Source organism: Archocentrus centrarchus, chromosome 6 (genome assembly GCF_007364275.1).
Source record: "Archocentrus centrarchus isolate MPI-CPG fArcCen1 chromosome 6, fArcCen1, whole genome shotgun sequence".
Taxonomy (NCBI): domain Eukaryota; kingdom Metazoa; phylum Chordata; class Actinopteri; order Cichliformes; family Cichlidae; genus Archocentrus; species Archocentrus centrarchus.
Genome location: NC_044351.1, coordinates 17,579,886 through 17,591,157, shown reverse-complemented (window position 1 = coordinate 17,591,157; position 11,272 = coordinate 17,579,886). Strand labels below are relative to the sequence as shown.

Below are 11,272 nucleotides of genomic sequence, written 5' to 3'. Positions count from 1 at the left end.
GACCATGACAGTGCAAAGTTAATGACTTGTTTTCAACTGTTCAGTCTGGCTGACATGACAAGTGACAGGTTTTTTTTTTTGTCTGTTTTTTGTTTTTTTTGCTGAAGGGGTTGGCGATTAAAATCGGAGCAACATTTTTTTTTTTTTTGGACAGAAGAAGCACACAAATATTTGATGATCACTCAAAAACATCGGTACACACAACTTCAGCACACAAAAAGCGTTATTTACAGCACTGGCACACACCAAAAATAGGCACACAAATTACAACACATTAACCAGTCACAGATACTGTGCTACATAAGGCTTGACAACAAAACTTCCTCTGTGCTACATCTATGCTGAGTTTGTGATGTACAGGTTGTCACTGTCACACCCATTTAAAAATACTAATACACACAACAATGCTACAGCACTATCAGGTGGGTGATGGGCCATTATGGGTCATACACATAGTGGTTGGTACACCATGGTTCATAACACAAACTGACTCTGTTGGTTGTCTGCTCCGGTGCTGTCGTTGGTTCTCTACAAACATATAAAACAAAAACAATAACAAAAATAAATTATTACACAAATTATGTATAATGGTGGAAATGATGGCGATGATGACTCCCTCTGCAGGTGCAGGGAGAGGTGAAATGACACTGGCTTGGAGAGTAAAGAAAATGTGCTCCGTTAGTTCCTCATGGTAAACATGGGTTTACCATGTTTTTCCCATGCTTAGCGAAAGGCGTCAGACACCAATGGACTGTCTGTGTGCAGAGGTTGGACTCTGAGTCGGTTAATAAACATGCCCAATCATGCTGCGTTTTACAGATTGATATACGGTATTTCAGTCATTGTCATGCGTTTGTATACTTTGCATCATGCTCTCACAGTCACCTCATTTTTTTTTTTTTAAATGCTTTCTTTGACCCAGCCAGAGGTACACAGAGGGTCAAACGGCAGCTGGAAAAACACTAGCCGCACGCTAGCGGGAAAGGAAAGATGTATGTATGCATGTGCTGTTGAATAAAAACGGAGTCTAAACGCTCATTGTGTATAAAATTTATTTCATGCAAGGACTTATATTTACATATTTTTATTTGAATACTTTTCTTTTGCATAAATGTAAAATACATGCATTTACCTTTCTCCAAGTAAACCCACAGCCCATACTATGTCGTACTGTACTTTTTTTTTTTGTTCCCACCCACCCCCACTTGAATTGCATGAGCATATAATTCACCTGCATCTCTTCACATCAAATCTTAACAATTTTTTTTTTTAAATATATAACATCCATTAATTACCACAAGAGACATGACTGGAAATGTAAAACTCTGCTCATTCAGAATAAAAACAAAACTTAGATTAGTTGCTATAATTACTATATCTTCTTCTAGAAATCAACATTTCTGATTGGTCAAAAAAAAAAAATAATTTGTTAAAGTGCCTGAAAAACTTGTGCATAATTATTGGGAGAGTATCAATACATGTAACAGTAACAGTATTGATGTTTCAATAGACATACATACTGCAGGAGTCACTGTGACATCTCTGACTGATCAGAACTTGATATATTTTGGCTCTGTAGAATTGCCTGCTCCCCTTTAATAATATTTTGTGCTTTATTATACAAAAGACATGGGGACTATTACGTGTTTTCTTTCATTTTATGCTTGGTGCTATATGTCCCCTTAAGGGTGCAATCCTAGTATGTGTTCAGTGGTGTAAGAACAATAACCAAGAGGGCTTTTTTTTTTTTTTAAATTGTGATTAAGGGAATGAGGGTGGTGCAAAAGGTACAAGGTTCACCTTATAAATAAAGCTTTTGTTACACTGTTATGAGCATGGAATAAAGTGTAAGGATGCTACACTGGCAGCACTTATGTAATATCATGTCAATTTATTACTCGCTTTTACTTTGCCTCACCACATATGAAGGCACCGTTGTTTCATAATTCATGAGTCCTGCCTTAATTTTAGCAGCACAGCAGTAATAGAAGTTGCTGCAGTCTCTTGATACTGTTTAAAAACTCATAACTACCAGCAATCATATTTGTATAAAAACTATTTATGCTCATAACAGCATTGGTTGGCTTTATGACAGACTGTTCAAGTTAAATCGCACTACTTTTTTTTTTTTTTTTCGTTGTTGGAGGCCCCAGTCAAATAAATACAAGAAAATAAATATATGAATTTGGGGAAAGGCAAAGAATGGTGGCTACATAAAAATCTCTGCTATGACTGAGTCTCTTGTAAAGCTGTTTCAAAATGCATAAAAATGACAAAGCTTAAGAAGCTTCTGAAAGAAAAATGTCTTCTTTTTTTTCTTACATGTAATCGCGATACAGTTAGCTTCTTGTTGAACATAATTTCTCATGCAGTTCATGCAAATGAACAGACAGTTTTAGTTCTGTTGACATTAGATGTATTCATCACTGTATCATAGGAATTGTCATCATCTCCATATTGCATTGGACATCATGAACATCATGTTCAATTTTTTTTTCCCTTTCCCTAATGGCCACTCGGGTAACATTGTCTGGACTGCACTTTCAGAGTAACGTCTCTACTTTGCAACGTACAAAGCACTTAAGAGAAGTTCCCTTAACAGCTTTTGGATATGTTTTAAAAGCCTTGTATTATTACTGTCCAGCATATTATTGGCAGGGGTTACATCTTATGAAAAATTCTTTCACAAAATAGTAAAAAGCAAATGAGATAAGTTATTGGCAGAAGAGAATGAGAGATCAAAAGCAACAGAGCAACAGGCAATGATGTAAACACAAGGAAAAGAGTGTGGTTAGCCTGTGGTAAGAAGTAGAACAGTGCTTTGTCTGGAACTGAGGTGACCCATGCAGAGTGGCATGTGCCAATGTTTCTAGTCTAGGATATGATGACACACCCAAGGAGAACACTTGGGAAGCTTGAGTATAAGCACAGTTAAGATACAATTTTCCAGAAAAATAAAAACAAAAATGAAACAAAGCAGGTGTGAAGGCAAGTGTGAAAGCAAAATCTGACAGGAAATATAAGAAGTGTGGACTGGCCTTCCAATGGCATTGTATCTGCTACTCAACCATGCTACATAATGGATGGGATGGGAGAATGTGAGTGCTGCATTAGACAGGGTGGGCTGCAGGGCAGGGCGGACACTGAGGACACTCCAGAGGCATCCCCGCTCATGCCAGACATGCTGTTAAGGCTCCAAGGCTTTTCATAACCTTCAGTTGAAAAACAGAGAACGTTCTGAGTACACTGCAGCACTGAATCCATGACAAAGTGTTTTGGTGTTCCTCACTGGTTATACTACACCTGTTGCTTTCTTGTTTTTGTCTCCAAAGAAACAGGTCAACACAGACATGAGACAAGTTATTATTCTCCATGCATTGAGTGCATTAGGAGTACAACAGCATGCACCGGGTGGTACTGGAATGGTTTGGAGTATAACACTGTAAAAAATTCAGAAAGGTAGGCACCTTAGGCAGGGAATGTATTCTCAGCTACAGGTAGAATATCATATGCTGTATGCCGTTTACCGCACACAGCTGGCGACTTACAGGACTTTATTAGAGGAATGTTTTGATATATCTTTAATATAAAATAATAAAATGAGTTACTTCCATTATTAAAGTGTAAAAATCTGTAAATTTAAATTTGGAGTGTACTCTTAATAATAATATCTGACATTAACCATCATCCATTTGTGTTGTGCTCCTTCACCATACTGATAGCACCCATCAGCAAGACACTTCATGCACCGTTATGGTCAAGAGCAATGTTCTCATAAGTCAGGATTCTGCATGGTATTTATCATTAAAACACATATACATACATGGTACACGCGTGACACATAAATACTTTCTTAGGCAGATAAGACAACACATTCTAGATCATATAAATCTTGAAAATAGTTTTCTTACTTGTAAATAAATAGGGGTATTACATTATGCATGTATCAAAAAATATATTATGTAGATGTTGGACAATTACTCTGTGGTGATTGTGCTTAATATGTTTTAGTGAATTGGAATATATACAGATCCCAGCAGGATGATTGAGGAGAAGCAGCTGCTGTGAAAGTGTATGAAAGCTGTAATAAAAGGTTTGTATATGTGTGCTTGTCTGTGTGTGTGTGTGTGTGTGTGCGCGCGCGCATGTGTGAGCCTGTGAAAAAACTGAGGTGTAACTCTCAGCAAAGAGGCAAAAAAAGGAGCTGTCCTGTCTATGGTCTACAGGGTGTCAGTGTCTCAGGGGGGCCTGTGATTGGCTGTTACTGTACGTACCCCTCCTTACTCTGCCCCCTGTGTGGTTGGGGCGTTCAGTAGTAGTGGTGACCAGGAAGCAGGGCCGCTCTCTCTCGCTGGGGCTGAAGATTTCCTCCGGGGATATGGCCTGGTCTATATGAGGGCAATCTTCATTGGCCAGAGCTGCGTTAGCTGCTTCACCGTTCAGTTTAGAATCTTAAAAGAACAAAAAAAAACAAACAAAAAAAACAACAACAACAAAAAAATTGGATTTTATGTGCATGCTGTTTATTTAATTCGAGTACTACATATTTGAATATATATTTGTTTTTTATGTTCTGCTACCTTAATTCGCATTGGGATATCTCGTTCAATAATACTGCCTGTATAGCTGCTGTTTACCTTCCACTCCTTTGTGGAAACTCTGTTTGAAGCTTTGTTATTGAAGCTTAGAGGTTTATGAGCACAAACTGAATCAAAGGTCAACATATCTTTGCAGTAACGACACCAAGGGGGCATCAAATGACTCCAGCATCTACTTACTTTGTTCTTAATCTTACAAATACATACCCCAGTTAGTCTTAAGAGAGGAGTGAATCACTGCATTAAGAAGTGCAAAATCAATAGCAAGATTACTCACAGTCTGCCTGAATCTTTCTATTCCCCTATCCAGTCAAATATGCTTTTCATTACATATTTTATTGATTGTTTCGAGCGGGAAACTCATTTGTTTAATCTCGTGCCTGAATCATCAGTCGATTGAAGTGTGGGAACAGACAAACAGTGAAACAGCACAATAGTGCTATGACAGCTCCAGGACAGAGAAGGAATGAGACACCTAATTTATCAGAAAGTGTGCCGTGCTTGTTTCTTACCTTGAAACTTTATCTCGAAAACATCGTCATGCGCAACGGGGCTCTGATGCTGGGAGCTGATGCTTGTCTTACAGAAGTTAGGAGAACCTGGTTGTGGTGCCCGAGGGATATGCCTATTTTTTTTCTTTGGTAGTTTCTGTTTTGCCATCGCCAGTGAGTAATACATTCCAAAATTGTTGACAATCACAGGGACGGGCATGGCGATGGTCAGCACACCAGCCAGGGCACACAGGGCTCCAACCAGCATACCGGAGGTCGTCTGAGGGTACATGTCTCCATAGCCAAGGGTTGTCATGGTCACCACAGCCCACCAGAATCCAATTGGGATGTTCTTGAAGTATGTGTGATCGCTGGCTCTTGGGTCGTTGGGGTTAGCTCCAATCCGTTCGGCATAGTAGATCATGGTGGCAAAGATGAGGACACCAAGAGCAAGGAAGATGATGAGGAGCAGGAACTCATTGGTGCTGGCTCTCAGCGTGTGGCCCAGCACCCTCAGCCCAACAAAGTGACGGGTTAGCTTGAAGATCCGCAGGATCCGCACAAAGCGGACCACTCTCAGGAAACCTAGCACATCCTTAGCTGCTTTGGAGGAGAGGCCACTGAGGCCCACCTCCAGGTAGAAGGGAAGGATGGCCACAAAGTCGATGATGTTCAGGGCATTCCGAATGAAGTCAAATTTATTTGGGCAGAAAGTTATTCGCATTAAAAATTCAAAAGTGAACCACACCACGCAAACCCCTTCGATGTAGGTGAGATAGGCCGCAGTCTCAGTCTCCTGGTAGGTGTTCAGCACTGTGACATTGCCCACCACCTCCCATTCAGTGCGGTTGATGATGGGGTTGAAGGCTTCGTGGGTCTCCAGACAGAAGGTGGTGATGGACACCAGAATAAAGAACAGCGAGGCCAGAGCCACCCACTGAGCGGGAAATATTTAGGGTGCAGAAGAAGAAAGAAGAGAGAGAAGGACAGAAAGGAGAATGAGCACACTAATACATGCTGTTCTTAGTATGACACAATGCAATTCAATCTATTATCTCAGACAGTGGTATCTAGTTTGACAGTTACAGTGGCAATGACACCCCAGCTGCACTCCTCTTCGCTCTGTGTCTTGATCATGAAGAGCAACTGTAAAAGGGACAATTAATGCAAGCTTGCTATTCTTCCTTCTCATCCATCTGCTGTATCTCAAGGTCAATGCATTTTCAAGGGTATGCTACATACATAAGTATTAAGAGCATGCAGCAGCAACAGCAGCAGCAGCAGACAGGACACTGGTGTCAACTCCCTTGACTAAATTTAGCTGGGGCTCTTCCCTTCCTGCTTCACCACAGCAGGTCTTCCCTACACAAGGTCATATTGTCCAGATCATCAGCTCTTGGGAATTACAGTGAGCTGAGAGGCTCACTGAGCTGAGGACAGATTTTTATGTGAAGCCTTAATTTCCCTTAATGGGAAAAAAAAAGTACTTCAGCCTCTAGTATTGATTAGATGATCAATTTCTTCACATTTAGGTTTTGTTATTCCTTCATACTACATGGGTGTAACAGATACAGTACTGTCCCCTGAGTATTGATCCCAATCCTGTCCTCATGCTGTCTTCTGCTGACAGTACTGGTTTACAGTATGTGTTAGTGCTCATGCTCTTCACTGTAGTTTCAGAGGGGGGAAAAAAAACCCATTACCATCCGTGGGAATCTGAGTACAATAGAAGGACAAAAGGTGGACAGAGAAGTGCACAGGAAGAGTGAACATCTGCTTAATGATCCTATGAATTGCAAATGTTGGATCAATAGCAATTGGCTCATGCATGAAGCTTTCCTTAAATGAGGCTCTGCAGTACCTTTCAAACTAATGCAGTGCCTTGTTAAGTAGCGGGGAGGAATAATGAATGACTAAGTTGGAAAAGGGCAGGTCTGGGCATGAAGTCCTCTGAGAGAGGGAAATGCTGTGTCCTTGTCAGTCAATTTCATTCAAAGTGTGCCACTTCGACAGGCATGCAGCACAATATAATAAGAAGATGGAAAACAGACCCTCATCATAATATCTCATCAGTGGCATTTCATTGCCTCGTGCTGAGGAAATCACTGCTATTTATGAATGCCTGCTTTCCTTCCATGTTTGTATGATGGTCCAGGGGGAAGCTGTGCTGACTGCAGATACACCAACTTCTGTCAGCAGGGCTGTCCTCTTTGTTCAGAGAGGCAACATCCCAGTTTACAATGTGGATCTACACACTGTTATATAACATGACTGTCTCTGTGTTCAAATTCAGTGTAAAATGTTTGTCATTTACACATTCAAAAGAAACGCAGAGCACTTGACATTTGCAGGCAATCAAAATGTGAAATGACTTTAATAAACACACAGTTGTTGAGATATTATCGTTCAGCGTTTGTTGATATGATGTAAGAGGTTTTTTTGGCAAGTTTCAAGGCATTAATAAGTGGTGGTGTTTTATCAAATTGCATAATATTGTTGTTTTGTCCACCCCCTCTACACAATGCGCTGTGCAAAAAAACAAGTACTCCTCAGACAGTAATGCAGTCCAGCTCCACTGCACTGCAAACAATGACCTCAACCAACTGCACACATTGGAGTCATAATCATCACCTACTGGCTTTCTTAGTTTCCCGTCACTGTAATCTGAATATTATTGTGATTTGAATTCTTGGAAGTTGCACTAATCATTTTTCACCATTTTGTCCCAGAAATAATAGAAATAATGAAAACAGCCCTTACTGAGGCTCGAGAAAAAGCACGGGAGATTAAGAACAAAAATCAACACTGCTGCCACTACCATACAAACTCCAGTGAGATAAAGTCTCATTCTTTTTAGCTACTTCAAGGTTGGCTGCTGATGCCTCCTAACAAACAGGCTTGCTCAGCCCTCTGAAAATCCCAACTGTTAAACAAACACTGCATCTCATCAGACTGCCACCTAAATTATGTGTCTGTGTGACAGTTAGGAACAGTGTGGCCTGGAGGGAGGGTGACAAGTGACGATTGTTTGCTCCTTATTGGCTAATTCTCAGTGTTGCTGGCAAACCACAGGCCTACTGTGATACACAGTGGCAAGGGTTTTCCACTGATGTATCTACTGTGAATAGTCTGTAATTAACTCTGAGGCTCACTTCTAATTAATCTTCTTGCCTGTCTTTGTGGAGCTCTGCCGATCCTCGCTCTGCTTTTGTCATGCTTGTTGTTAAATGTAGGACACAGTTGAGCTTCTGCTGGGGGAATCTTTCCTCTATAAAGAAACTAAAATTTGGTGTGTGTGTGTGTGTGTGTGTGTGGTGGTGGGGGGGGGGGGGGGGGGGGGGGGGGGGGGGGGTTACACTGCTTTCCATAATTCTTTCTGAAAGAGTGAAAACAAGTCAATACAGTTTGCTCTGCCTGGATTGGGGCCTGATAACTAATTACTACAGCCACAACAACAGCTGTTAAAGCAGCATGCAGCACAGCAGTATTTGTAGGGACTCATGGTCAAAAAACAAAAAATAAAAAGGCACAAAGTCATTTCATTGTCACCAATGGTAGGCATTACATGCTGATGGAAAAGTGCCCATGATAAAGACTAAAAATGTCACCTCTAACAGCAACCTAATTTTGTCTGGAGGTCTGCCACAAAAAAAAAAAAAAAAAAATGTGGTGGTGCCAAAGATCCAGTTTCCTAATTTGTAGCTGACCTATTTAACCAAAAAGCCAGCCTGCCCAGGGATGCCTGTATTTTGGAAATATCAGTCCAAAGACCTGTGAGATTCAAAATTAGTTTCCTTATTTTTTCCAGCATGATAGAGAAGGGTGGAAGTAATGGTTTTTATGCAATTTTCTTTTCTTTTTCAAATTAAGTTGGTTCATTTCCCCCACACCCCTGCTCTTTCTTCCTTGTGCACGGTCATCGACCTGCTGTGGAGACCCTCAGGAGACCAATTTCAAGGTCATCAAAAGCCTTTCTACAACACCCCCTCAGACCCACTCACTTTTGTTTCACCATCAAGGAGCAGAGGAAGACCAATTCACAAATTTATTCCTATTAATGCATCATTATCTGTTACAACCCCAAACATTTTAGATTTTTTTTTCTGGTTTTATATCTACTTCAGTTCACCATAGAAACAACAATGACACAATAACATTCTTTAAGCGACTCACCCTTGCATATTTAGAGGAGTAAGGGTCCTCAAACAGAGCCCAGACCCGTTTCCGCCACCGACTCCACAGGCTTCCATTCCTGGCATCAGGAGAGTCTCCCTGAGCCAGCCTTCTTGTCATTTCGTCCACCTCATCCTCAGCATGCTCCGGCTCTGGCTCCGGATCATCGCTCCCCAGGTCTAACAGGCCCCCCCCGCTGAAACTATCAAGGGCCTCCTCTGCCTCCCGGTGCTGGCGATAGGTCATCCAGCAGCATGGCTCCACGTCTGTTTCATCAATCCCCCAGAAAGCCAGTTCCTCCTCATAGAGCGGCCCGCAGACATCAGCCGGGCAGTGTAGTTTACCTGTCCTGTAGTAGTTAAGGATATGTGCAAAAACGCCAGGGTGGCGGTCAAAGAAAAATTCCTCGATCTTGGCATCATAGTCAAAGTGGTTGGGTGCATCAGGCTCAGCCAGCCAGGACAAGCGAGTGCCAGGTAGAGTGCGCAGGGTGCTGCGGTATGTCTGATGTCTGATCCCTCCCACGTTTATCACAATGCGATCCTTGTCGTCGCTCAGGCCCATTGCGTCCCTTAGGCATTTCTCCAATAAGTTCCCTTCATCGCAAAGGTAAGTCTAGGCGCACAGTGCAACCATGCACAGAAGTAATCAGAGTGACGGAAACAATTACATAAGGAAAGCCGCGCAAAAAGCAACCAGTCCTTTCTCACCAGCTGTGAAAGAAATCAGAGCTGTCTGACACGCATCGGGGCTACATCCCCTCTAAACCCTGAATTTTCTGCAAGTACCGTCATTCAACTAGAGGATGAGAAACGCTTACAGCTGCCAGACTCGCTGGAAGGTACAGAATCGAAATCCAAAACCAATGCAGCCAATGGCATCACATTAGGAATGGACGTCACATCGTCGGTATATCCAAGATGTCGAGACAAATTTCCCAACCCAGCTCTTTAGACTCACCAGGTTGCGACAATTGATCAGATCAGTCCTGAGAAGGTTTATGACTTTCACAGCAAGGAGACTGCGGTGGTGGTGCTGAGTGGAAAGCGCCCGTCAGGCAGCTCCTGATGGAGACTCGGCGCTGCTCAGTCCCTCTGTTGCTGCCTACAGACTCACCTCCTTCACACTCCCGCTCCCTTCCTGAATTTAACTACGCGCCGCCACTAAGCAGCAGGTCTTTGTCTTAGTAGTGAGATGCTGCCCTGCTCACAGATTCCACTGTCATTCATGCATTGTTGAGAAGAACTCAGCCCTATCTGTCTGAAGGAAGGGAGATCCTGTTCTCTGTGCTGCTAATAAAGAAAATCAAAGATGAGAGAGCGACAAACCTCCTCCTCCAAAAAAAGAAAAAAAAACGCCCAATCTGCCTGTTATTCTCACCGATCCCAGCGCTTCTCTCAGCTCAGATGGAGCATGCCCAGTGGAGAGCCCTGCGTTTATTAAAACACGCTGTCAAGTCCCCCATTTAAGGGTGCTGAAATGATCATCGTTGCTCAGTTTTTCTTGTCCTCCTCGCTTAACGCTGTCGCTCGGAGGATAAATGCTGGTTGAGCGGCTCTAACAGTCGGGATGCTGGGGAAGAAGCTCATCGTCTTCGCGCACAGCTGGCTGGAGAAGGTGTGACCCTGAAGCCATGAACGCGCAGATCTGCATCACAAACACGAATCGAGCACAGTAAAGGTTCCTGATTTGTAAGAGAGTTCAGACTGTGATTCAGAGATACGAGTGCGACACTCCACTGAGAACAGAGACATGAGCACAAAGAGCGGAGAGAATTCAAGATTTGCGCAACTCTGCGTGCTGCACAGCGCGCTCGAGCCGTGGAATAATTAGCCAATGAGGACCTGTGTTTGATGTGCCAGCAGAGGGCGCAATTGCTCACAGGAAAAATAAGTTTTGTGGTCGCACATGAAACTATTAAAATTACGGGAATTGCTCCGTAATTCAATTTAATCAAAGGCTGCGATTTTTTATGGCTTTGAGCTGTTTCTTTTCTTAAATAATGAAATT

The 11,272-nt window shown here is 42.4% G+C and overlaps 1 protein-coding gene across 2 annotated transcripts; it reads right to left on the bottom strand.

Moving 5' to 3' along the window:
- Positions 1-69: 69 nt before the first annotated feature.
- Positions 70-11,032, bottom strand: kcnc1b (potassium voltage-gated channel, Shaw-related subfamily, member 1b). 2 transcript variants are annotated; one of them, XM_030731148.1, is made up of 4 exons: positions 9,263-11,030; positions 5,111-6,026; positions 4,275-4,451; positions 70-528 (listed from the first exon to the last, which is right to left on the bottom strand). In XM_030731148.1, the coding sequence occupies exons 1-4, from the start codon at positions 9,824-9,826 to the stop codon at positions 419-421; spliced, it is 1,767 nt and encodes a 588-aa protein (XP_030587008.1). In that variant the 5' UTR covers positions 9,827-11,030; the 3' UTR covers positions 70-418. The 2 variants fall into 2 exon arrangements, with proteins under 2 accessions (XP_030587008.1, XP_030587007.1); XM_030731147.1 differs by lacking the exon at positions 70-528 and adding an exon at positions 1,110-3,212 and having other exon boundaries at positions 9,263-11,032.
- Between the last annotated feature and the right edge of the window lie 240 nt (positions 11,033-11,272).